We start from the raw sequence: 26971 nt of genomic DNA, 5'->3' as shown, positions 1-26971 counted from the left end.
AATCATGGTTTATGGAGTTAATGCTCTTCAGATGAGTTGTGGTAACTTAAGTGTTTTGCAAAGTGACTGCATATGCACAATAGAACTTGCTCTTAAATTATTTTCAGGCCTAGTAAACTGAAATAATTCAGCCACTTTTTACGGCATTAAATGCTCTGTTAACTAAATTTACATGCTCTTCTTTGAATTTTCTGATTTAAAGTAAATAGACTGAACTCTTCAAATATGCTGTAAGAGGCTTTCCAATCTTGTAACTATTTTCATGCATTGACTTTAATGTCCTGGCTTTTGGTGTCCTCATAAGACATAAATAACAGAACCAAATTCAGTATTCCAGAAGCTGCATTGTTGAAAAACACAGAAATTATGCATTATTGTCTTATTTGTCATTTTCTATTCAAATTACTTTGAAATTAATTAGGACGATACCTCAACCTTTTGTAAGATCATTTCATTCTACGCATAACAGCCTATCAATGCAGATTGCTGAAATGTTCTTGCTAACGGGATGAGGTTTTTGTGTTGTTTGAAGGTAAAGTCCAGTTCATTTATATCATGCTTTTTATTCTTAATGATAGATATTTAAGTCACTTGGATCTCTATTTTAATAGTCTTAAACTTCCGTCATGTAATACTTTCCCTTCTTATGCTTCCAAGTGATGTTGAGTTCCCGTTTTTTGCTTCTTCACTCGTTCCCTAGCCTTTAATTTTTGTTCAGTAGTTTTCCAGTGATGGTATTCAGGTGACACAAAGGATGAGAATGAGGAACTAGGAATAGAACAGGTCCCTAGGGCTATGTAAAGTTACAGCATTGTAGTAAAGAATGTGTGTAAGCCATGGGTTGAACTGAGGAAAGAAAAAATACAGTTATAATAAAGGAGAAATTTAACAATGACCATTGTCTTGCTTTGTTCCCAATTTATTTGCCCTTATAATTTTCGATTTTAGCCCCAGTGGTATCCATATTTTAACTTAGCTTTTATATCTTACTTTCTATTCTAATAATATCCATAAATGTAGACACAGATGCTTTATAATTCCAGATAAGAACTCTGTATCAGAAACTAAAGAAATGAAGATAACTTGATAAAGGTTTTTTTCAGTGCTTCAAATAAATTAATGACATTGTTAGCTTTAAACAGAACAGATTGCTCATAAAAATAAGAAAAGGCTCTTGTCCTAATATTGTTCCTATGTAACAGCATCCAGAACGTTAGTATTTTAGAAATAAACAGATGAAAAAGCTCCAAAAAAAAAAAGTAGAAATATATTAACTTCCTGAAATTTTTGAAGTTGATTGAATGGTTTAATAAATTGTTAATGTATTGTTGACTTTTAAGGTTATTAAGTAACTAATAATTAAAATAACTCTGTATTCAGCAATTTTCTGTATACAACTATTTTAATAAGAGTGAAAGTAATTGTTTTAAGACAAGTTATTGAATAAAAGGTATGTGTTTACTTAGAGAACTTCAAGTGTTTTAAAATCTTCTAGAAAACACAATGTAAGAACGGTGATAATATTTACTCAAGTATTGGAAAATGGGGACAGCTGCTCTTCAAAAAACAGTATGATTAGGAGAAGACATTAACGTTTTGACTATCAAGAATAGCATGTGCTAAATCATGCAGTTTTAGAAAAGGTCATATCTTTATTTGGAATATCTGACAACATCCTTTAATAGACAGATATATTTAGAATGTTAAAAAGTTTGAGATTTCTACTGAAACTTGAGAAATTACAGGATGTCACAAGGATGACTTTGGCTTCTTTTCAAGGTTTGGTGATTACCAAGAACCATTTCTTAAAGAGATTTTTTTTTTTTCTGTAGGTACTCAAGGACGTTATCAATATGAAACTGAGGTTATTTTTGAATTGCAAATCTAAGCTGTCAGAACTGCCACTGAAGAGGTAAGTAGTTTATAGCTTTTCTTCTATGATCTTGCTCAGTTTGGAAAAACAGCCTTAACAGTGTATATTCCCTTAAAAAAAATAACATTACTCTGTGTTTCTGGATTCTTTTTTCGTTGAATGTTACCTTAGCAGTTTGCATTTGTCTAGAGAGAAATTCTTGTTCTAAGGTGTCAAGCATGGGATCACAGGGAAGTGATCCAGTCCATCAAATGCACCTCTCATGAACAGAACTCAGAGAAATCAGTAGAGAGTCTTTTATGTCTGTAAAAACTTGTAGACGAAGATTATCTGCCTAACTTGGTCACTTTTTACAGCCCACTGTCTGTGTAATGAATTTTGCAGATTCAGTACACTTAATAATGAAATTCATCTGAATAAATGTACAGTCTGCATTTGAGATCTCACTATATTTCAGAAAGAATATTAGACCCTGAAAGTACTGACATAAATTGAAGTTTCTTTTAATTCTCTATAGAGAACAAAGTTCACTAATTCAGTGATAGACATTTACACTGAAATAGATTCCCCAGGGAGGATTCCTTTCCCTCTAGGAGAAATGTCCTTAGTTTCTACTCAATTTGAGAGGAATTAGTCACATCTCTTAGACTGAAGTGTGTCTGAATCATCAGTCTTCTGAGTAAGTTGTGCAAACATTGTCATGATCACTTTTAAAGCTGGGCACTTAGCAGGTGGTAGTGCCTGGGTCTTTTACCGTGGTTGGGAGAACCTCCAACTGTGGAATAAATGAGGTGAAGAAGTGGAGAGAAATAGAAAGACCATTGCCTTTCCTCTTTTCTGTCTTTGCTCCTGCTAGTGTCAGGAGCAGTTCTGAAAGGCTCTTTTCTTCTAATAGAGATTAATTCCTCTGCTTAGTTCAGTGATACAGGTTCTGAAAATAGGAGACAGTTCACAGTCAAGATGTGTAGATGCACTTCTTGGGTATTCACCTTCACAGCCTTTAGAATGTTAATGGGAAATATGCACTTCCACAGCAAAAAATTAACAAAAGCAAATAGATCTGTGCTCATCTACCAGCCCATTTGAGTTGCTGTTGGTATTGTCTGATAGTATTCCAAGAGCATAGGGAACTACTGTGCTTCTAAACTTCATTAATTTGGTAAACATTCCCTATATTTTAAAGTATTTTAGAAGAACTTCGTGTTTGGAACATTGTGCTCTAGTAAAAATATTTTTCCTAACACTTCTTTTTCAACAGCTTCTATCGGTTTGTTCTGGAACCAGAATTAACTTATGGGATTAACAAACACCTTCCTTCTGAACCTGTTGCAAAATTCCTAGAATTGCCAGAATCACCTCTTTTGACTCTAAACATGATCACTCCAGAAAGCTGGTTGGTTGAAGCAGTAAACAGTTCCTGTGATCTCGATAACATTCATTTACAGGAGGTAAGTCTGTAAACACTATAAAACTTGTGCTGGACCTTCTACTTCAAGAGAGAAATGGAAATACTATGAGATTTGTGTTTTGTGTCTTTCTCCAGAAATATTTCTTTGGTAGTTGATTATTTAGTCAGTATTTTACCATTTCTATTGTCATGGTCTTTTTTTCATTTTCCCTTACTTAAAAAAAACAAAAAACAAACAAAAAAAAAAAAAGTCAAGTCTTAAAAGAAAACAATGAAACAGAAAAATTCAGAATGCAGAGTACAAGTCACGGCAATTTACCTGCTATGTTAAGCTTTATGTTTACAAAAATAAGTAAAGCAATTAAAGGATTCCTTGTTGGCTTCCTTTATTTTTATATATATTTTTGGTAGTAATAGGATTAAACTAGGTAAATCTTCAAATAAACCTGAATATATGACTGTTCATTATTGCAGGTTAAAATGTATTTGACCCTCTTTTAGTTCACAGTTCTTTTAATTACTTTCTAATTATATTTTAATCCCTCATCTTCAAAGTCACTAGATTTGTTTCAGTCAGTAAGCTTATGCAAGATATTGAGGGTGTTTGGTTGACCAGAGCTGTGTATTTGGAAGGCGTATTGTGAAAATAAAAGTTGGGATTTACCTTACCAAAGCAGAGATGCCTCAGCTTTCTCAACAGTCAGTGGAGAGAAGGTACCTCCAGACAGTGATCCTTCTTCCTAATCTTGGACACCTGTTTTATAATTGGGTGAAGTTCCTTATGGAAGGACCTTTCTGGGTTTTTTTGACTCTTGAATTAAGTTGGGGTAAATCCCATGCAACGTGTTTGTCCCTGTAATATGTTGCTTTTTCCCACATGGTTAAATGACATAATGGAATGATAAAATGTTCCTTCCACAGGTAAAAGGGCCGGTTATAGCAGAATATGAACTGGAATATATATTACTTGAAGGGCATTGCTTTGATGTGACAACTGGACAACCTCCTCGAGGGTTACAGTTTACTCTGGGCACAAAGAAAAATCCCGTCATGGTTGATACTATTGTGATGGCCAACCTCGTAAGTGTTAAGTACAGGAATAGTCATTGCAATTGCACACTGTGTGAGAATTCTTTACAAGCATCTTGTTCTTTAAATCCATTTCTCTGTGTTGCAAGCTTAGTAGTGCTAAAAGTAACAGGCACATCCTGGAGTTGAGACCATCTTTAATTTGCTGAACTTTCCTCCTGCTTCTCTTCTTATCTAGTATAGGTTTGGCTGTGGCCTAATTTTGGGCTCTAACCTGAAGTGCCTAAACTGGGAGCCTAATTACCTTTAGTAGATAGTAGGAGGTAGTTATATTCAGATAAGAATATATTCAGATGGAGATTCCACGAACAAATGTAAGGTATGATTCACATTCTGGTTAAAATAAGCAGTTTTGTTACACGATGATCCCTGGAAAAAGAAGGCTCCTATTTTAGACCCTTCAGGTAAGTGCTTAGAGCCTGTATGGGACATATCCACACTTCAGAATTCCTCTCATCATGCAAAGTAATTATTTTCCAGTTTGGCAGTCTGTAGAGCAGAAGACCTTGTGATTTCTGAAGTGAAAGATTTGTTTTCTATTGGCTAAGGTAATTTGATAGGGAAGAATTTTGATGAATAAGACTTCTTACCTATCTGCTATTCTCTGTTCTCTGTAAATACTATATCACAAGAAATAAAATACTTAATAAACTGTGAATCTTTGATTTTTACACAAATACTGAATATGGTTTCAACAGTAGATGATGTTTGGCGTGATGAAACTTTTTAATGATTCCTCACATTTCAAAGCTTGCTGCATCTGACTTTCACGCAGTGATAGCTCTTTGCAGTGTTCCTAAAATGAGAAGGAGCTGTGTTGACACAGAAAGTTGTTCAGGACAAAAAATTTAAGTTTCAAAGAAGGTTTTCAATTTAGGGTCAGTTCAGTAATTTATTTTTTTTTACTGCTCACTCACTTGCTGTCCTTGATGGAGTTTTTGTATACAAGTCAAATTCAGTTAGAAATGAATGGAGCACTGAAAAACGTTATTCTGGACATGCAGGAAAGCTGATAGTTGGTTGCATCACTGACACATTTCTTTTAGGGCTAGTATAAATGTTGGATAATTGATTTTTGTGTATGTAGATGGTTGAGTCTGAAATGCAGACAAAAGAAGTGCCTGTTGTTTTTTCACAGGGTTATTTTCAGCTGAAAGCAAATCCAGGTGCTTGGACGCTGAGGTTGCGTAAAGGAAGATCTGAAGAGATTTATCAGGTGTTTTCGTAAGTATTAGTCCTTTATTTGGAAACACGCTTATAAATGAACCTGAAAGTGCAACATATTTTGAAAAGATCTGACAATACTGAAGGAAATTGAGCAAAAACAGCATCACAGAAAAGAACAAGACGCAAACGACAATTTAAAGTTTGTAAGAGATACCTTATTTCCTGATACTATAAGTTGTTATTTGATGGCTTGATGTGTTTTTGAAGGCATTTGAATATGTTAATGCATAATAAGCCTAAACTGTTCAGCTGGACTGGATGCGAGCGAGATCTCTTTACTATACAGTTACACAGCTCCCAGACACTTGCTCTGTTAGTTCCCTGCATGGTTAGCATTATCTAACTGTTCACACCAAATTCTGTAGAAATGTCACTCATGGTTTTGTTGATTAATATTTTGACATTCCCAACATATTGAACATGTAATTCCAGGAATATGTCAAGTGCATCAGTGCTAGTGCTCCAGCAGTGTCTTTATCAGCTGGAGGAAGTACCATAAATTTCCCTCTTATCATTTTTTTTCAGTCCTGAAATGTAGAGTTATTGATAGGGGACTTCTTTTTTTGTATATAGGATCATTATATTTGTTTCTAGACTTTTTTTCTTCAATTAATTTTGAGTATTTCTTAGCTGTTGAAGTCATCTAAGAATCATTGTGGTTACACCTTCACCTTAGAATACAGAGGCACCGTTCAGTTTGAGAGGCTGGCTGCATGTTGACTGCACCACATTTCCCTCTCTTGGGAGAAACCTCTGTATATGGAAAGAAAGTTGTACTCCTCCAACTGACATTTAGTTGGCATCTCTGTGGCTTCTAAATCTGTAATTTCCATGGTTGATTTTCATATAAAGGAAGATATGCTAGCCATCATTCCAACTATTCCACGGAAGAATCATCTTTTTCTCATGTTTTATGTAACAGCATGGATCTGTAGCATATGAGGGCTTCCTCTTGAAGCTTTAGATCAAATCCCTTCTAGAGGAGCAGTATTGTTTTATTTCAAATTCAATTCTTCCTTCTTTTTTTTCCTTTTTTTCCCCTTATCTCTCTTCTGCTTCAGTGTAATTCTGTGACCTGAAACAAGCCTATCTCTTATGAAATATTTCTTATTACTTGGAGCTCAGGAATACATAGTTCCATATGTTGTTATTCATCAGCTACTATTAAAAAAATTCAAAAGCTCCATTAACCTCTTTGTGGTTTGAATAGTTTATAAAGCGATTTCAGTGTTACAGGAAGACATCTTAATGGAATGTTACAATTTTCCTTTTTTTTTTTTTTTTTTTTTTTTCCCAGAAACCACTCACAGTCTGTTGAAAAAGCAGAAAAGCACAGTCTTTACCCTAAGAAGTTAACTTAATCTCCACCCACTGTGGCTATATTGTTTGTCTAATTTAGCATTCAATTCTTAAGATATAAAAAAGTGATTTATATAAGATAGCATGGTTAAAAAAATAATGTAATGAGGTTGAATTGAATTAAAAAATTTAACAAAATGAGACAAAAGCATTCTACATTTTAGGCTGGATCAAAGGAAAGTTATATCATCTACTGTTTTGTAAGGTTACTGATTTTCCCTAAGAAAATATACAAATGGGCTTAATTGAGCTCAGCCAAGTCAGGAAAACTAATACTTAATAAGGAATCTAAACAGTAGTATTTATTTAATTTAATTATTACATGCTATGTAATAATTACATGCTTAGGGTACAACTGCAAAAGTATGTTTGGGTGGCTGTACCAGGATCTTTGGCATTTCTTTTACAGGTATCAGTATTATTAGTATGAAATTGCTGTCAGAACTCAGGCAACTATTTGATAGGATGGAATTTTGCAAAGAGGTATTGCAGTATATTTTCCATCCTTATATATTAGTCATGTCCTCTCCTGTTGAACTGTGAGATGTTTTCTTTGAGTCACAGGCTCGTACATTATAATAGCAGCTTAAGAAGAAATACAGGAATTTGAAGTTACAGCACTTTCTACATCTCAATACTTATTTGCTTCTCCTGTAGTTGCATCTAATAGACATGCAAGTAATTTATTTTTACTTAATGTAAATACACAGTGTTTGAAAAAGCTGCCTGTTTTTTCGAATGCTGCTTCCAACAAGGATCATTATTTTGAAGCAGTCACACTTAATAATACATTACTCTAAATATTAGGAAAATGAAAGTTACTGTACTCAGCAATAGTCTGAGCACTGCTTATTATTGGAACTTTGATTCTGTGAAGTTGGTGGGAAAACAAGCAGGTATTACAAGAGAAGGCTCCAGAAAATAAAGAGATATATATATATATATATATATATATACAATCCTGCTGAAAACTTCATTTTTTAAAATGGCAGGTAGGTGTAATTTATTAGATTTTGATGCAGACTGCCTAGCTGAAAGTTATATCTTTTATAATTTGGCCAAGGAGTTTTTCCGTTTGTTTCTTTAACGGTATCCATTTGTTGAACTTAAATGCTTTTGTTCCCCATATGGAAAATTATAATTTATATTATATTGATACTTACTTGTGTTTATATGGAAAGCACATTAAGTGTTTTGATACGTTAAAGTTGTGACATAAGTAGTCTGCTAGAGGAGTTTAGCTTTGTACAGCAATTATATTCCAATAAAGTAGTTTTTGTTACATATGTTATAGTGCTGCCAGTATACGAGACATTTTGCTTGCCTTTAAAAAGGTTGTTCATACTGACAGAAATTCATCAAACTGAGGGCTGTGCAGAGTGAAACAGTTGGCACTCGGTAAAGATGGAGCCCACAGTGAGGGATCCACAAAAGAGATTTAGGGAGACAAAACAGTGTTGTGAAATTTACATCCAAACCAAACACTTCGAGAATATTGTAAACACTTTGGAAAATCATCTTTCTCATCAGAGCTGCAGAGCTACCTACAGAATTCATAACATAGAGATTTTGAGGTAACTGAGTGAATAAGAGAGAAAATTTTGGTTGTGTAAAAACTGAGGGCAAAAAATGGGAGCACTGGGCAGTTTTTGTTTGGATCTAGTTTTACTATTTTAAAGCTTTTTAATGGCACAGTTTATTTAAAATACAGATCTGTGCCTGTTGACTACTTTATGTCCCTGTGATAAAAAGGCCATTGTTGACTGTGCATAAATACAATATTTTAGAAGTGTGAACATATATCTAAATCAGAGTAAAAAAGTCAAGATAATCCTGAACATTGTTTTATGCAAGAATAGGCCATTTCCATAAAACTAGGTGATCATAGCACACTGTACAAAAATGTATTAAATAGAAAATTCGTGTAACTGTATAAAATCTTGTCTGTTTCATACCCCCTTGTAAAGGGTATGAAACAGATTGAAACAAGATTTAAATACTTCTGTTTTCTAGGGGGCAAAATGATGCCTAAGGGGTAGCAGATTACCTCCTTAAACCCATTTTTTTGTGTGCATAGCCTTAGCAAGAGGAAACCACGTAAAAGACAGAAAAGATTGAAGGAAAAATATATGGGCTATTGAGGTATAAAAGCACAAAAAATTGAGAATTATTTTACTCTATCGCAGACTGACAGCCCCATTTTTATACTTGTTACTCAGTGGACTGCAGTACAGTTTTGAGATGTCTGAATGGCTTTAAGCTGATGTTCAGTGGGGCGTGTGTTCATGAGGTGCTTGCACAGCCATGTCTTTAGGGGTACAGTTTCCAAAGCCAATCAGTTGAAAGTTAATCTTTGCTATCTCAGCACTGTGATGAAGCTTTCCCTATACTTTTCAAAGCAGGTTTATTTTAAAAGTACCTTTAATGCCTTTGCACAGCAATTTCTAAGATATTTTCCATATTTTAAAAATAAATTTTAGTTCAGTGTTTGAATGTAAGATATACTCATTTTAATACAAAATACATTCAGCTCTAAGTTGCTGCAATTTTTCGTTGATTGATAAAATTCCCTGTGAAAATCCAGATTACAAAGTGAGAGCTACCACTGTGGACAATGTCGAGGGATGCTTAAAACTCTGAAAGTTTATGAAGTTAAAATACAGTTAGGTGAAAATGAAGAAATTTTGTTTCCATAAATAACAATTCTAAACCTTAGAGTCTAATTAAACACAAGTAAGAATGCATGTTTTAATGAGACAGTACATTTGCATGGGTTCTTTTTCTCCTCACAGCCATGAAGGAACAGATTCTGTAGCTGACCTGACAGATGTTACTGTGGTATTAAACAACTTCAGAAGCAAAATTATCAAAGTTCAAGTATGTATGCAGTGTTTCCTTATATGAAATGTGGCTTATGCTTACATGTCTTAGGCTATATTTAATTGAAAGGTGTATACTAAAATATATAATTTAGATTTTGTATAATTAAAGAGAAGGATGTGCAAATTAATGTAGTTAATTTGATCCAATCAGGTTATACTAATTGCATGGGAGATTGTTAAATAGCAGTTAAACATAGATAAGATTTATCTCATCTAGCTCAAGGTGTTCAAATCTAGATGACTTAAATTCCCTCTGCGTAGCAGAATGAGAGAGAGTCCAAAGGTCTACTAATCCCAGCTCATATATGTGTTTAAATCAGCAAGATGACCACCTCTTGAGACACTCATTTCTCTTCTGTGACTGAAGAGGGATTTTATACAAAGTCCAGATACCGAAGTGGAAGTTAAAATGAGGAGTGTTGAATTTTACCCAAAGCTACCAAATTTGAGTAAATGAAATTATGTTACTTCCGTTCTTAAAGCTGTATCAAAAAGAGCTATTTAAGCACGAGTTATATTCAGGAGAAAGAATCTCATAGTATTATATGTTTTCCTCTGTTTCGTAAATAACATTTTTGTGTTGATTTCCTTGGTACGTTGTATCCTAATTTTAGACATTGTGAAGGAAAGCAAACAAGGTAAATAGAAGTACAAGAGGAATTTTTAAAACCACAGACTTGTGTCTCTTCCCCAGTCCTGTAACTGAAAGTTTCCAGAACCCAGAGAAAATGTGTAAAACTCTGGAACACGATGAGCCTGCCTCAGAAAAAGGATAAAAGGGTGCCATTTTGGTCAAAATACGAAAATTACTTGATGTGAGAGGTGGCATGTATTAAGCTCATAGCTAGAATATGTAAGGTCTGTCATTCAGCTGAAATGCAGAATCACTTCAGTGATGTGTAGGATGGGGCTTCAGGACCATTAGCAAAAAAGACTCGTCACGTAGCGTGAACAGAAATCTGTAAGCGTTGGCTTGACAGTGTGATCATGTGAAATTAATATAATTAGAACTCAGTATGTTCAGACATTGAGGGTTTTAGAAGCTATTTGGTTTTCAAAAGCAATTAGGTTTATTTTAATCAAGGAAATTAAAGTAGCTAATGAAATTGATTTGGAGCCTTATGCGCATCTGGATAAGACAGCAAAAATTGCTTAAGTTGTGTGGGAGAGCTTATGTTTCAGTGACAAATTTGTCACTTTCTCCTTGTGAAGGGCTTATGAGAATGACAATTTCCCTTCAGGTAAGTTCCACTGTGTGGTGCAACAACCTGCTACACTTCTGCCAACTCATGGCTGGATCACAAACTCATGAGTGTAAAAATTGAGATAGAATTCCCCACACTTGTTGGTGTTTGCATGAAGTACAGAGGACTTGAACAAACTGTTTGATTATTAATCACCTTTAATTTTTATTAAATTATTTATTCTTATTATAGCAAGTTCTCTGCGTAGTTTAAAAGTATAAAATTACTTTTTTACTGTTCAGTTCAATGCAGTTCAGTAAGTATTTTACTGAAATAGAAGTTGGTCCAGATGTTGGTCTAGTTCTAGCCAGTTAGTACACCATAGTTAGATATCACAGTTGAAGTAGTAATTACTATCAACCAACTTTCCAAACTACACAAATACATTTATTTTATTGACTAGGTACAGAAAAAGCCTGATAAAATAAATGAAGATCTCCTTACAGATGGAACAACAGGAAAATATGGAAATCTGGAATCACTTACAAGGTAATGCATAATTTGCTTCTAGTTTAATGTTCCAGCATGTGTTTATTATTACTCACATCAGGTAAGGGCTTCTTACTTGATAGTGATACAAATATGTAAAAAGGCTCTCCAAGGTATATATAATAATAAATATATGGAGGGGAAAGAAAAGCTACAATGTCTTGTACATCTCCTTACTGCCTTTTTTAATCCTTCCTTTGTATTTCTAATTCCTGTTCATTTCCCCCATTGGCTTTTCATTTTCTTAGAGTAAGGAATCAATGTCAAAGTGAAAATCCCAGCCAGTTATGTGGTACTCAGATATGTGAAAATGAGCATCAAAAAGCAGGCCAGTGGTGCTTGTCTGCTACTAAGCATTATTTATGAAATCTCAAGAAGTCTCTTTATAAGTCTGAATTCTATAAATACTTGCAATAAACATCTCAAGCTTTACATTTGGGGCTAATAACATCGTAGTATTTCTAATTTGCTGTTTTGAGCAAGACTCAGAAAAGGTTTTCTTCCATTTTCAGGAGCTTTGGCAGTAGTTCTCAGACACAGACTGTTAATGAAAATAAATAGAAGGCATAGCAGTTCTACTTTATCTAGTAAAAAGTTGACCCCAGTTAATCCTCTAACACATATCTCTTGGTAGATCCAGGACTGGGTTCTCTTTCAGCTTTATCATCTCTTCTGACAAGGCCTCTTGTACCGCAAGTACTTGGACATTATATTGAGTCTCTGTTGCTGATGTTATGTTTATCACCATTTATCCACAGATGATTTTACTCCTACAGTATCATAGAATCATAGAATGGTAAGGGTAGGAGGGAGCCCTAAAGATCCCATGTGCAAGGATGCCTTACACTGGATCAGGTGGCTCAAGGATTTATCCAACATGACTTTGAACACTACCAGGTTGGGGCATCCACAATCTCCATGGGCAACCTGTTGCAGGATCTCATCACCCTCACAGTAAAGAATTTCTTCCTAATACCTAACCTAAATTTCCCCTCTTTCAATTTGTACACATATTGACTAGACTCAGGAACCCTCCCAGACTACTATACTAAAACTATCAAAAATTTCTTCGTGAAGTCACAGGTCAAACAAGTGGACCCACATTTCTGCACAGAGGTGTCCCTTTTCAGAAGGATATTAGATAAAGGAATTTTTCATCATCTTCGAGCTTCCCACTTCTAATTGGCTGCATCAAAGGATGTGTGTGCGGTGATCAAAATCTTAGCTTCCTCTGTGAAGGCCAGAGATCTCTCAGTCTTTCAGGTCTTGCCTTTTACCACAGCTGGTTGGTTCATCAGTGTGCATCAGGCTCAGAGCTTAGCTGGGCAATTGAAGCCCCTCATTCAATAAAGTTTATTTCTTCTTCCCATTGATTCAAAGTTGTGGCTCAAGGGCATGATGTGAAGCCTGCTGTTTCTGTCAGCCTCTTGCTATTTAGGAACTTCCTCTTTGTTATCCCAGAATGAAAAGAATATCACCAGCACATTACTCATTAGAGGAATTCACATGTGCTCTGACATGGGACACATGCATACCATTGCTCAAGCCCTTTTATAAGTGAGCAGCCCTTTCCCAATTGACTGCTTTTCCCATGTGACCTTACAGGTCAGTCCAGCAGCTTGTTCAATCTGGAAGATCTCTGCTATTTTGTAAATCTTTTCATAATCAATATTTTCAAGATCCTTTTATGAAAACCTGATTTTATTTTTTTTTCACATGATGGTTGCATTATAAAGAGCTTGAGAGTCTTTTAGTCCTGCTATCACTACGATAGGAAACAAGACAAAAAGTCAAGAAGAAAGAAAACTGACGGTTTGGGACTGTGAATTGCAGTCTGTTTAGCCTGTGAAAGGTCAGTGCTAGTTGGGAGGTTGTCATCTTTAGAGATGCCATACAGGGCAGTCAGCGCTGCTCCACTGCTTTTCTTCTGCATTTGCTATAGTCCTGCACAGGTACAACTGTGCTCTTACCATGGCTGAGTGAAAAGAATGTGAATAATCTTTCTCGAAAAGATCATTCACACGACTTATATTGCAGCCTTCTAGGATTTCAGCTTTGTATTAGTGGAGTGATGTGAACTCTTTTGAATATGTTGGAGATCTGAGACTTGTCTCATTTGTTCTTAAAGATTATGAGGGACACTTCTTCTTTACTTTCTAAAGGATACTTTAAAAAGGGATGTAAGCAGAAGAAAAGCTAACAGGAGTGAGTCATGCAATCATAAGTGTGTGAAGAATTACCTCAAAAAAACCCAAAAGACAACTGAAGTGAATTTCCAACAATATCAAGCCATACTGTAACCAATTTGGCGAAGGCAGCCTTTGCAGTTCTGAGATCAGTAAAGCAGTGCTTGAGGGAGACTGCAGCCACTATGCCCTGGCTGTGTGTGCCGGAAGGCATACATGGTGAAAAACCAATCCTGGTAGACTTTGTTATTCAAAACAAGCAAAAAATGCTGTGCAGCAGAAATAGAAAACCTCTGGACAATGTACCTCAAAGATATAGGGTAGCTTATAGGGAGAGTAATTGGATTAATTTAAAGAAGAATTCAGCAAGTATTATGAAAACCACTCAGGAAATCCTATCACCACTGAATGTTATGAGGGTATTCTGGGAAAGGTTACTACTCCTCAGACTTGCCATTTGCTGTTGGGATGGTAGTGAGTTGAATGTGTGATTTGGCCTGGTGTGACCGTCTTTGTATTATGTTCAGTCTGTATTTTAGGGAATATATTCAGCTCAGCCACCTACGAGGGCTGTGCAGGCATTCTTCACCTCAAGAGTATGGATTAGCTGTTCTGATGTTGAATGCATGTGGATGAGGAATGGAAAATAACTGGGTTTGAATTTAAAATCTACCAGTTCTCAAGATGATATGTCTGCGTGTATTTCTAATTATTTTTACCTTGATAAATGTGGAGTTCTTGTCAAATATGAGTTCTGGTTCACTGAAAATACTGGAGGCTGCAGTTGTGCCATTGTTTGTCCTGAGTGACTGCGTATGAGGTATTGCTCCCAAAAGATTTTGGTATCATAGGCATGTGCAGTGGGAGTGTATTTGGTTACTATATGATGAGTATTTCCTTTGTGTATTTTCTTACTTTTGATTCTTTATGAGCTTAATGATAATTTAGTATATTTTTTTCTGCTGAATGGTTACTTTATATAGTAATTTATAATAATTCTTAGATTTTCAGAAGGAATTCCAACAGAAGAAAGTGAAAAGAAAAGTGACATTCTTAACATTTTCTCTGTTGCATCAGGGCATTTATATGAACGTTTTTTAAGGTAAGGAAAGGTAAAAGGGAAACAATAATTTCTTTGCAATACACTAAATTTTCATACTAGCATTAAGCAGCTTAAGGAAACTGACTTTTTAAACAAAACAAAAGTAATAAATTATCAGTACTTGAAAGGTTGTATACAATGAGGACTAAATTACTCTTTGTTTAAGAACAAAGTGATTCAACATACAGATGTTCAAAAGTACCATTATTCTTTGAAGACAGAAGAATATTCTCCATGTCTTTCATGTGTGAAGTACAGACATAAAAGATGAAGTTCAAGTTCTCTGTATAAAGATGTAACAGAAATAACTTCATAATCTTTTATTTAGAATTGTATCTATTTGTATTTAGTCCAAACTATGGGGTTACTGTGTGCACATATGATTACATGAATTAATATAAAGTATTAATCATTACTCTAATTTTGTCAGGCTTTTTCTGAGAATAAAACTTGTTAGTAGATTCACTTTTGAAATTGCTCCTTCTACTGCTGCTTAGCCAATCTGGATCAAAAAAGTCCATCGCAAAACAGTGTTGAACACATGCTCTTTAAAGCTTTTAATTAGAAATAGATAAAAAAATTCTGCTTAAGTTGGGTAAAAGAAAATTTTACTTAGAAATGTTTAACACTTCTTAAGTGCAGTTGAAATTTAATGACCTGTGTGTATTTGTTTGTTTATTATAGACTTATATTTCCACAGAATTATGATGCTTTCTGTCCTACGTCATACAAAAACACCAGTTAAATTTTGGTTTCTGAAAAACTACCTCTCCCCTACATTTAAGGTAGGAGAAAAGTCTTTCTTTTATTAATTTTTTTCTTTAAAATTTTAAGTAATTTTTTTAAAATTGCAATTGAGTAATTATATAATTGAAATTAAATTTTCAGAGTGGATTAAATAGTTTTAAATATTAATATTTAGTTTTAAAGTGTTCTATATAAGGTTCTTCTCTTGTGGAATGCAAAGCTCAGTGATAAATTATAATAATAATAAATATAATAGTAATAATAATAATAATAATAATAAATTATAATAATAATTTATTCTCTTCTGATAGTCTCCAAAAGCTTGCATGAAGTGCTTTTTCTACTGGTGTAGCTGAGGATACTGCTAAAACTAAAGAAGCATTTCAAAGTAATAAATTGTGTAGTCAGTAAGGCCAATACAGCTACAGCTGTTTTGCAGCATTCACTTTTTCCTTTTGGGTCCTTCTGTGTGCCATATATATGTGCACCTAATAGTTTTTTGGTTTTTCTTCTAGGATGTTATTCCTCACATGGCTAAAAAGTATGGTTTCAACTACGAGTTAGTACAGTACAAGTGGCCCCGCTGGCTTTATCAACAGACAGAAAAACAGAGAATTATCTGGGGCTACAAAATTCTTTTCTTGGATGTCCTTTTCCCTTTGGCTGTGGATAAAATAATATTTGTCGATGCTGACCAGGTAAGAAAAAATAATGGTATATAAACGTATGAGGAACTCATATGGGCTTAAATTGATGCAGTTTCATCCCCTATGGCCATTTTATTCAGACGTCAGTCTTGTAAGATTGTTGCAGCTGTATGAACAGAACCAGTGGTGGTGCAGAATGTGAAGTGCAGTAATTTCACTTGTCTTTAGTCATGTGGACATTAAGAGTCCCAGTGTACTGAGTTGTCCTAAATTGTCTGTGGAGAGAGAAAGGTGCCTGGAGAGGTGTGTGTGATCTTAAATGTGCCTTTCACTGAAAGTGTATAGGAGTGATTCAGTCTCTGGACTGATTGTGAGGGGACATCACTGTGCAAGGAGTCAGAGGGGATTAGTTTGGACCATTTTAACAACTTCTGGATGGCTGAAACTTGTCAAGATTAATCCTGTCTCTATTTCAAATTTATATGCAGTCTTTCACTCAGGAATGAATATTGTATAGTATACTGAAAGACAAAATGCTATCTCCAACAGATGAGGCATTGAAAAGTCTATCACAAGGTTGCTAAAAACGTCAGGACAAATATTAACATATTTTGGTTCTTTTCCAAAGCTTGAGAATAAATTGAATTTAGGTGTAGTAATGCAGACTGCCGCTTTTTGCAGTTTCACCTGGATGCACCATCTGGTAACTCTGGTTGTCTGTCCTCACTGCTGTAAGGATTTCTCTCTACACCCAAATAGCTAAAACTTTTTTTTTTTACCACTGATAAATTAGATGGAGAAGGATTGATCAGTAAATAAAGGGCATTTGTAAAATGTCATTGTAACCTATTTTTTAAAGTACTTTATCACTAGATGCAAAGATTTTTCAAATGATGAAATAATTTTGGAATACCCAAGTTATGTAATAAGAAGGAAGTATACTCTAAAAGGGACGTGCTTAGTAAATTTTAAAAGTTACGCTTCTTCATTAAGGACTTTAGTATTGGTCAACCAGAAACACTGATCTGTGAATTAAAAATATTTTGCCTGGTTTATTTAATTTACTTATTAAATGTATTACACAGATGGCCACTGTTAATAAGATAATAAACACTTCTTTTTAACTTGAAGAATAATTTGGTAAATATCTTCCAGTGGAATATTTTATCTATACTCCACTGTTGTAGTGTCTCAGTTTGTTTTTTTTAATTAAAATAAAACTTTGCGAAACTTGCTGCAATACCTACCCTCATGTGCATACCTTAGAAACAGTATTAAATTGTAGAAATAAATATATATTTTTATTTAGATTGTGAGAAGTGACCTGAAAGAACTCAGAGATTTAGATCTAAATGGAGCTCCCTATGGATACACACCTTTCTGTGACAGCCGTAAGGAAATGGATGGGTACCGTTTCTGGAAATCGGGATACTGGGCATCACATCTTGGGAAAAGGAAATACCATATCAGGTAGGATAACGTGTTTTTGTGCAGTGTGTGCTTTTGATTGAAATCTGGGTCTTGATATTGATCACTGAGGCTTTCAAAACCAGATGACCTCCAGTCGTTCTCAGCAAGAGATGAATAAGGCATGAATTCTGATGACATACTGATTTCACTTTTCTACTGTAGCTTTAGCCACTTAGTTAAGAAAAATATTCTTTCATGATGGAAACATATTTTAGTTACTTCTATTAATATTATCAAAAAGACGGTGAAACTCCACAAATCTTAATTCTTTTTTGTTTTTTTTAAACTTTTAGTGCCTTATATGTTGTGGATCTGAAGACGTTCAGAAAGATTGCAGCTGGAGACAGGCTTCGGGGCCAGTACCAGGCTCTTAGTCAAGATCCAAACAGTCTGTCAAATCTAGATCAGGTATATATGGCTTTAAGCAATTTGGGGTTTATTTTCTTTATCTTTCTCAAATTGCATGGAATTGTTGTGAATCTCAACATGTATGTTATATAATTCCAAAACTATTTGCCATTTACTGCTGTTTTAAAACATTTTCAGGTGTGCATGTGAGCACAGTTCAGAAAACTGAAAACTAAATGAATATTGTTTTAAGTAATTGTTTAATACGACAAAAAAAGAGGGGAAAACCAACATAGAGAACTGTTCACCTTTATTCTAATAATGGTAATTATATTCTTATTTGGCAAGAGCTTTTTCCTTTTCCTTCTTTTTTTTCTTTTCATCAAGGTAAATTTAATTTTTTTTTGTAAGCTAACTGCAAAGGCACTCTGGTGGTTGCTGTACATTGTCACCCTGGGGTGGCTGTAGTCTTTATTTATATAATTCCAACAGTTTTTAAACCCAAATGAGGTACCTCAGGGTGCAGTCACAAGCATTGTAAGTGGTTCCCATGTAAACATAATGTACTTAAATTTATTGTTTTTTTCCTGTAGTAGAAGTTATTTAACTTCTGGTAGAAGATGGATAGTAACAACTCATCACATTTCTGCCTGAGTCAATAGTACTTCTTATTTATATCTCACTTTGGGTGAACTTCAGAAGGCTTCATAAGTGTGATTGTCCCTGCTTTATTTATTTTCCTTGTGCAACTACTGAAGGACAAAAGGTTTTACCTGCCTGTAGCAGCAAAGGGATCCCACGGTAGGAAAGCCCACATCTCTCAGTGCCTGCTTTCCACCCCCCTGCTCTGCAAGCAAATTTCTCTCTCTTATGTAAGGACATTACTGCCACTTGCCTTTTTTTTTTTTTTCCCCCCAGAAATAAAAGTAAAAATTGAAACCAGCAGTTCTTATAAAACTGGACAAAGAAAAGTGGAAATACAGCTACACTAAAAACTCACAGCAGACTGGATGCAGGGAGTTGGAGCAGCCTTTAGCTGTAATTGTTAAGAGCAAAAGACTGACATAACAGCAACACTCACATTTCACTTCTCTCTTTGTGGGCAATGGAATGAATTGGTGCCCCTATATCACACTTAGTCCTGATGGGATATAGCTGTATGCTCTCCAAACACAGTCTTACCCAAATGTGCAAGTTGTCTTTCAGAAAGACCTTTAAAGATTCAGAAGCTGGGATCAGGGCTTCCACTGTAATGCTGATTTTCAGAAATAGTAATTAGACTTATCTAATGTTCTCTAAATGTTAAAAACGTGTCTCTTCCTATTTTAAGATTCTTATATTTTCAGTTACAGCATTGATACATGGTGGCGTATATCTCTTGTAGTAAAAACTCTTGGATCAAATCAAAAGCCACTTAAGGAGCAGATGTTAAAGTAGCTAAATCTTGGCAGAAAGGAATTAGAATTACTTGGAAAAATATTTCAAAGTAATATTTTTGTACTAATCTGGTTTCTTACTGTACTGATAGGAACTACTTCGTCTTAATTGCTACTACTTACACAAAAGACAGCAATATTCCTAGAAATACAACCCACAGTGCAATGTATTTGAGTCCTGGAGAGCTTTCATCTACCAATAAGGATGCATTTTGATTTTTTTTATTACTATTTTTATTTTAAATACCTGACTGGAGTGCTCACTGCTCTTCTCAAAGAAGCAGCAATCTCAGCTCTTTGCTGATCTGCCAGCACTGCTGCCTTCATGGGTGGTAGTTAAGATTATGCTAATATAAACCACAAAAGAGAAGTAGATGGAAGGGAAAATTGGGATTTTAAATGCCAAGGAGAGTGAGTATAGAACTCCTAGGGAGGAAGATTACACACCATAAAAAATAGACTTCAAATACAGTAATTTTGTTTAGTTTTTTTTGTTTGTTTGTTTTCTTGTTTTAATTCATTCTTTTTTTCTGTTTACTTTAAATCCTGGTCCTAGCAGCTGACTTTCTGCTCCATGTATCAGTTTCTAAATTCACAACTCAGGAATTGTAGTAGCTCAAGAATTGTGATTTCATTTAGAAAGTCAGAGGCACAACAAAAAACCAGTCTCTCTTCTTTTGAAATTGAGATGGTGAGAAACCATTTTTTAATCTTCCAAAAATTTGTAGAATTTAAGTTTTTCAAAGAATAAAAGCATTTCACTGTTTAATGTCTTGGCTCCCAATATACTTGCATTTGAATGTCTATATTTGAATTAAATTATGTGTCTTTCATAACGCAGCAATATGTGCTGTTTTATTCTGTCACATTTAGCAGCGTGAATTGGCAAAATAAGATGTGACTAATACTTACCACGGTACTGACATTTATTTGAAAATATAATGTAGGGGTTGCACATGTGAGGGAGCTCACAAATGGATCTACCAATTACACCTGTTATTTTTAACTATGGCCAGTGAATGACTGCCTGGGGTTTTTCTCATGTGTAAATGGCTGCTCCCTGCATTCAGCAAGAATGGAGTTCTCTTGATGAGAGTGCCTGACTATATAGTACAGGTTAGGAAAAAAAGAAGTAAAGTAAGGTAGGTAACCAGAATAGCAATTTAATAGCTTTTCCTTCTCATGCTCATGTTTCTGGAATCCATTTTCCTAGAAGTCGTCTAAATTTAGACTAGTGGCATAATCCTCCATTATATGCTTTTTGAGGGATATTTTTTTTTTTCCAAATTTAAGGAATGGAGAGATGGTTTCAGTTTTGCTCTTTAGTAGTATTTATAGCGTGGCATGCAGTATCTGAACCACGAGTATCAGACAGAAGTATTGTTACATCAAGCTAAGGAGAGATATAAGTACAAGAAAAAATTTCTTGGTAAATGAGAGGTGGAATTGGCATCAAAATGAGCATGGCTAAGTTTTGAAGCTACTTTGAAAAGAACTAGGTGGAAAAGAACTAAGAAGGAAATGTAAGAATAAGAAGAAAATGTAAGAGTAATGGGCAAAGATATTCTACTTCTAATAACCAACTTGATAACCAGTTACGTTACATTCAGTGCTAATTTATGATTTTATAAAATTTGTACAGGATCTTCCCAACAATATGATTCATCAAGTAGCCATTAAGTCTCTCCCTCAGGAGTGGCTTTGGTGTGAAACCTGGTGTGATGATGAGTCCAAGAAAAAGGCTAAAACAATAGACTTGGTGAGTCTTGAATTAGTTTTATAGATTAACAGCTTTGCTGTGATTTCTGTGGCTTTTGAGATAAATATATGTCATGTCATGAAGGCAGCCTTGATGGAAGGCTCTGGAACACTCAGTCCTTTCCTCTCCTGCTTGCTCTGTACCAAATTTCTTACATTAAAACTGAAAACTGTACCAAAAAATTAAGTGTTGCTGACAAGATTGAGGCTTTTCATGCCCATACATGTATTTTTCTTATAATTTTTCCATACTCAGCCAGGTTTCTAGAGCTGTGATGAAGTACTGTTAACTCTCTGGGCATTGTGTGCTGCTGTTGCACTCCCTGCCTAGAAGGTTCCTCCAGAACCCAATGATTATAGGACTTAATATTATTATGCTTTCTTTGTCTATTTCATCACTATAAACAGGAGATAAAGCAAAGCTTAAAAAGTGTAATGCTCAGGGGACTATCCATGTTTAGAAAGAATAAAGTGTCTTTCTTTGGGAATAGAAAATCTTCCTCTCTCATTATTAAACGCCATCCCACCTTCTTTCAGTCCCCATTATCATTTATCACTTGACATTTAGATTTCCATTTATATTATTTTATGGAAGTAGTCAATACATTTTTCTAGACAACACTAGAGGAAGCATCACAAATGTAATTAAAACTCCCTATCAGATTCAGCCTCAGTGTGCCAATGTGCATCTTGTATCTCCCCATGTAACTTTGTCTAAATCTTAGTAGTCTTGTGCTGGCCATCTCTGTACATACAGTCAGGAGCATGAAAGAAAAGTATTTGCAATTAAATATTTTGAGTTATTTGAACAGGATTTATTTACAATTTTAGTGTAATTTTTTTAATAATAAGAATGTCCACCTAACTGACCTTGCGTGTTTCAATGGCATTGCAAATGCTGACAAAATGATTTGAGCTAAGTTCTCTGAGGAGGTGTTATTTTCACATTTGCTTTGTTTACATCTGATATATATTTTAAACTTTCAGTGCAACAATCCCCAAACCAAAGAACCAAAATTAGAGGCTGCTGCCCGGATAGTTCCTGAATGGGTTGAGTACGACTCTGAGATACGGAAGTTAATACAGCAAATTGAAAAAGAGAAGAAAAATCCATCATTATTTCAAAAAGGTAACTTACATGCATATTCATCTGTTAGCTTTTAAAAATGAAATATTAATATAGTTGAAATTAAGATTGGGGTCAGTAGGCATAAATCCTTTATTTGTGTAATTTTCCCTGTTCTTAGAGAAATTGTGTGGGTTTTGATGGTTAATGTGTGATGCTTCTTTACATAGGAGTTCCACTGAGAGAATAAAATCTTTTGTTTCGTGCCAGAATCTAAGAGAAGGTTTCCTGTTCTTGGACCTCAAACACAACCAGCTGTCACACATCATTTGAGGCACAAATATCAAATAAAGCACATCAGCTTAGACATCACTTAGATAACCTAAAAGCTCATGGCTGTTGGGCAGTAGGTAACTCAGTCTCTACTAAGTTGTCTCCAGGCTCATGTATGCAGGGCCTTTTTGCACCAGACTAAATTGTGGTTTAGTCTACAAATAGACTTTGGTTTATTTTTTTACTAATGCATTTTAAACTGAGTTTGTTAAATAGCCTGAGAAAAAAATCCAAACAACAACAACAACAAAACCACAGAAACCCCCCCAACAAACTCACTTACAGAACTTCTAGTAAGACTTCTTGGAGTAATGTGAAAACAAAATAAAAAAGATGATCTCAGCCCTCGAGGTTGAAGAAAAAACTTAGCAGATATTTATTTAAAAGTCTTGAGTCAAGGAACAAATTCACTTTTCCTTGTAAGGAATTCTAAATGGTTTTTATTCTTCGTGAAAGCTTATGGTCAGCTTTTAGCAAGGCTCCAAAAAGGAAGTTCATGTTGCACGACTGACTAGCAGCAGATGGAAAGGACTTTCTTCACATTTTAGAGAACTGTCTTTATCTAACTCATTTTTATAATTTTTTTTTCTCTTTGGTTACAGTTCTTAAGCACGATGAACTTTAGCACAGCCCACGAACAACAATGGTGACAACTCAATAGTCTCTGGAAAAGCCTGAATGGGAGTTACAAATGTTACATTGGCACTATTTGCAACATTCTTTAATGTTAAGTCAAATATTTTATAACTTATAGTGTTACTTAAAATATTTTAAATGCAATACCAAACCGAGAAATCCACAGGTACTTGGGGTTTTTTTACTAGTGTGGAGGTTGGTTTTCTTTTTCTTCTTTAAACTACATTTTGCCCAGGGGATTTTAGAATACGAAGAAAGAGGTGTTCAACTTCTCAAAGATACACTGTCAGTCTGTGGGAGGACACACACATTAAATATGTACATGAAAAGTATTTTGTGCACATTGGATGCATCCAGTTTATGTGTTCAAATATCAAGAATTTTGGTTATATAGCTGTAGTTTTGTCCCTGGAGAAATGGTCACAAGAAAGAGTCCCAGTGTAGCAAAGATAAGGCATAAAAAATAACTTCAGTAATTCAGACCACACAAAGATAAGTCAACTTGGAAGCTAAAAACGAGGAATCACACTTTTCATTTATTATGCAGAATTGCTGCACTCTTACAAATTTTAAAAACTAATTTTTGATTCTTAGGCTCCTTTTGGTCACTTAAATAGTGTGTCATAAGATTCCATTACGAGTCTGGTTAAGGTGGTTTTCCAGCCAGCACACGTTGCATCAGAGGGTCAGTACCTGAAAGCTGTTTCTGCTTGGTTTTGGTTATCATCATCCTGTTTAAGACTGAAAATAAAATAATAAAATATGTGAGTATTTTTGACTATCAGTGGTGTCTCCTGTAATTTTCTAAGTCTGTACTCACGAGACCGTTGCTTTAGTGGGCTACTGACGTTTGGATCCCACAAAAATTGCAGGGAAGAGTTCTTGCAATACACATATTTGAAAAGGAGGAATTTATGACTTTTAAACTGAAATGTAGTGCCTTAAATACATACTTTGCTGTTTATGCTGTGCTGGTTTCAAAATTGGACTCGATGAGACCACGAATTGTTATAAGAGCAACTTAATGCAGCCTTTTAGTCTAAATACTTGAAATTATGAAAAACAAGGTAATTTGCACTAAGTGGGTGAATCTACAGTGAGTTGCAATAGTATTTCCATACCAGCAAATAACTGAATAAACAATAGGAGAAATGAAGCCTATTTTGTATGTACTGTCATTGTCCTCAGGTGTTGGTTGTTTACAGTGGAAGAGCCAGTATTTAAAATTATGCCTTGCTGGTATTTTTTGATTCCTATTACTAAGAATATGAGACGTGCAGGTTTGTTTTATTTTTACAGCTTTTTATATATTTTTTGTTGTTTTACCTTTATGCATTTTGAAGTTTTAACATACATTTTTTTCAAGTATCTGTTGTGGGATTTTCTTTGTACGAAGCACCCAATGGAGCATTTCCTGTGTGACCCACTAGCAGTAGTCAGTAAACCCTCATGTCGGTTCCCTTTAACTGTCCCATTTCAGTGCAGTACTTGGGATGTTATGCTTGTTCTCTAACATAATTACTTCAGGGTGTCCGGCAGCAAGTCAGACATATTTGAACGTAAACTTTAGGTTGGTATTTTTATACCACAGAGATGGAACTTACAGCTGACTTAGCCGATGCATGTGCACCATTACTATAAATTCCATGCATAAGGAGGAAATAACTGATACTCCATATTAGAGGGAAAAAAACCAAAACATTATTCAACTGCTTGCTGTGTTATTTTTTTTTTTTACCTTTTTTTGAAGCTTATCCTTCCATCCTGATGCCTTACTCTGCAGCAGCATTTCACATCCCTCTGCCCTGGTCTCTCGTGCTTGAAGCATACATTGGAAAGCTTGTTTTAAGCCAGAAGTTAAAGGTTCTTTTAAGAAACCTTACTTCTGAGTATCTGTGTGGGAAATTTCTGTTTTGCAATATAAGAAGTGGATGGTTTATGCACTGATTTTGTGTTCAGTTTTTCTGTAACATCCTGTTCTTTTTTTAAATTGGATCACTTCTACAGGCTTTTAAAAAAAGAAATAGCTGTTTAAATACTATTTCCTTGAGATTACTTAAGTGATTAGAATATAATTTTTAGAAACGCAATTTGCTGGAGGTATTTTGAAGATGTAAAAGGTTTCGTGCAATTTCCTGCAGTTTTTTATATATTTGTAAAAAATTTTTTACAGTATTTTTTTCCTGCATAATCCTACTTTCAAAGAAAGCTCTTTTTTTGAGATATACGTTGGTTTATAGAACAAGAAGGGTCCCACCAGTATATTCACTACTTGTTAAAGATCTCCTTAAAGCAGCACTTTGAGTCATTAACATGTATTTTTATTACCAAACCGATGGATTGTTCATGATGTACAAAATATTAAAAGGTGCCACTGGACGAAAAAAAAAAATCATTATTTTCTGTTCTCCATTTTTGTATTGTACAATAACCATTAAAAACTTTTTATGTAGATTGAAGGCATTTAAGGACTTGCTGCAATTTCTTTGCTTTGGATCTACTAACAGTGTTTTTGCAGGGAAGCAACAGCAACCAGGAACCTGCTGCAAGGTGAGAACTTAAAGAGAGGCAGAGCGAGCTTATTTGCTGTTTCCAAGCTGCATGCTCTGCCCTGGGAGGGGGGGGGAAGAAAATGCATCCTGGATTACTGGAGTGTTGCCACATGGTTTGAATTATTAAATAAGCAAAGTAGTATTTGAACTGTTCAGATGAAGGGGTTTTACAATTTCTATCCGTACTGCTATTCCAGTGTCTTTTCTAGGTCTTAATCTTCTTGATATCAGCCTGTAAGTTTAGCAGAAAATGAATGAACCAGACATTAGTGCAGTGCTGCTGATGAGCCAGAGCTTTAGTACTGAGCGTATTTCTCAGTAAGGTTCTTTCTACCCTTTTCCCTGAATCAAGTACTTGCCTTCACACTGAGACATCACAGAACCACAGGATACCAGGTTGGAAGGGACCTCCAGGATCATCTGGTCCAGCCTTCCTTGGCAAAAGCACAGTCCAGACAGGATGGCCCAGCACTCTGTCAGGAAAAGCCTAATGTCCCTCCACATCCTTGCGGAGATTATTCCAAAGGGTGGTGGTTCTCACTGTGAAACTGGCATTCGATAGGGTTTCTACAGTTCCAGTAGTTGACTTCTAAACATTCGAGTTTCTATTAACACAGAACCTGACTCCTCCCCCTCCTCTCCCCTGCCTGCTGGCACTCGGGCAGCCTAACTCCACACCTGGAGAGCAGGGTGAGCAAAGAAGGGCAGATACACAGCAGTGCTTTCTTGTCATCATAAATATCTTTATTGTGAAAAATACCATAAAATAATTCCCACAATTCTAGAAAAAAAGAAGTTCTTGCTTTTTAGATTCATGATTTCATATAAAGACATTTTATAATTTGAAACATTTGATAAATCTCTGGCTAGCTTTACTTATCCTTCTTATACCATAAAACTGCTACTTACGAGATTTGCTGAGGGGAAAAAAAAATTATTCTGCCATTTATTTTATGATTTTATGGATAAAAGTGTGTATTACAGAGCAAACAAACAATACCTTACAATAAGGCACTTTTAAATATAACTAACCTGCTATGCTATCCTGGCTAGTTTCCGGCAAAGCTCCTATAAATCACAGCCCTAAACAGAAGAATAATTCTTGTTCCAAACATTGGT

General features: G+C 35.0%; 1 protein-coding gene across 1 annotated transcript in view; it reads left to right on the top strand.

Annotated features, from left to right (window-relative positions):
- The window catches only part of UGGT2 (UDP-glucose glycoprotein glucosyltransferase 2), a gene marked incomplete at its 5' end in the record, with an annotated part of 46390 nt that extends 22312 nt beyond the window's left edge, over positions 1-24078 (top strand). Inside the window, 14 exons of the mRNA XM_027884260.1 lie at positions 1833-1912; positions 3132-3321; positions 4203-4361; positions 5509-5594; positions 9749-9833; positions 11486-11571; positions 14761-14859; positions 15560-15644; positions 16122-16304; positions 17563-17723; positions 18017-18131; positions 21150-21266; positions 22253-22394; positions 23267-24078. Coding sequence (XP_027740061.1) covers positions 1833-1912; positions 3132-3321; positions 4203-4361; positions 5509-5594; positions 9749-9833; positions 11486-11571; positions 14761-14859; positions 15560-15644; positions 16122-16304; positions 17563-17723; positions 18017-18131; positions 21150-21266; positions 22253-22394; positions 23267-23289 — 1611 coding nt within the window. The remainder of the gene's footprint in view (positions 1-1832; positions 1913-3131; positions 3322-4202; positions 4362-5508; positions 5595-9748; positions 9834-11485; positions 11572-14760; positions 14860-15559; positions 15645-16121; positions 16305-17562; positions 17724-18016; positions 18132-21149; positions 21267-22252; positions 22395-23266) is intronic.
- Positions 24079-26971: the final 2893 nt, after the last annotated feature.

This window comes from Empidonax traillii, unplaced genomic scaffold (assembly GCF_003031625.1).
Source record: "Empidonax traillii isolate 1590-97213 ecotype Southwest subspecies unplaced genomic scaffold, ASM303162v1 scaffold141:size962631, whole genome shotgun sequence".
NCBI classification, from domain to species: Eukaryota; Metazoa; Chordata; class Aves; order Passeriformes; family Tyrannidae; genus Empidonax; species Empidonax traillii.
Note: the sequence above shows the minus strand (reverse complement) of the source record. Positions and strands in the feature narration are given on the sequence as shown.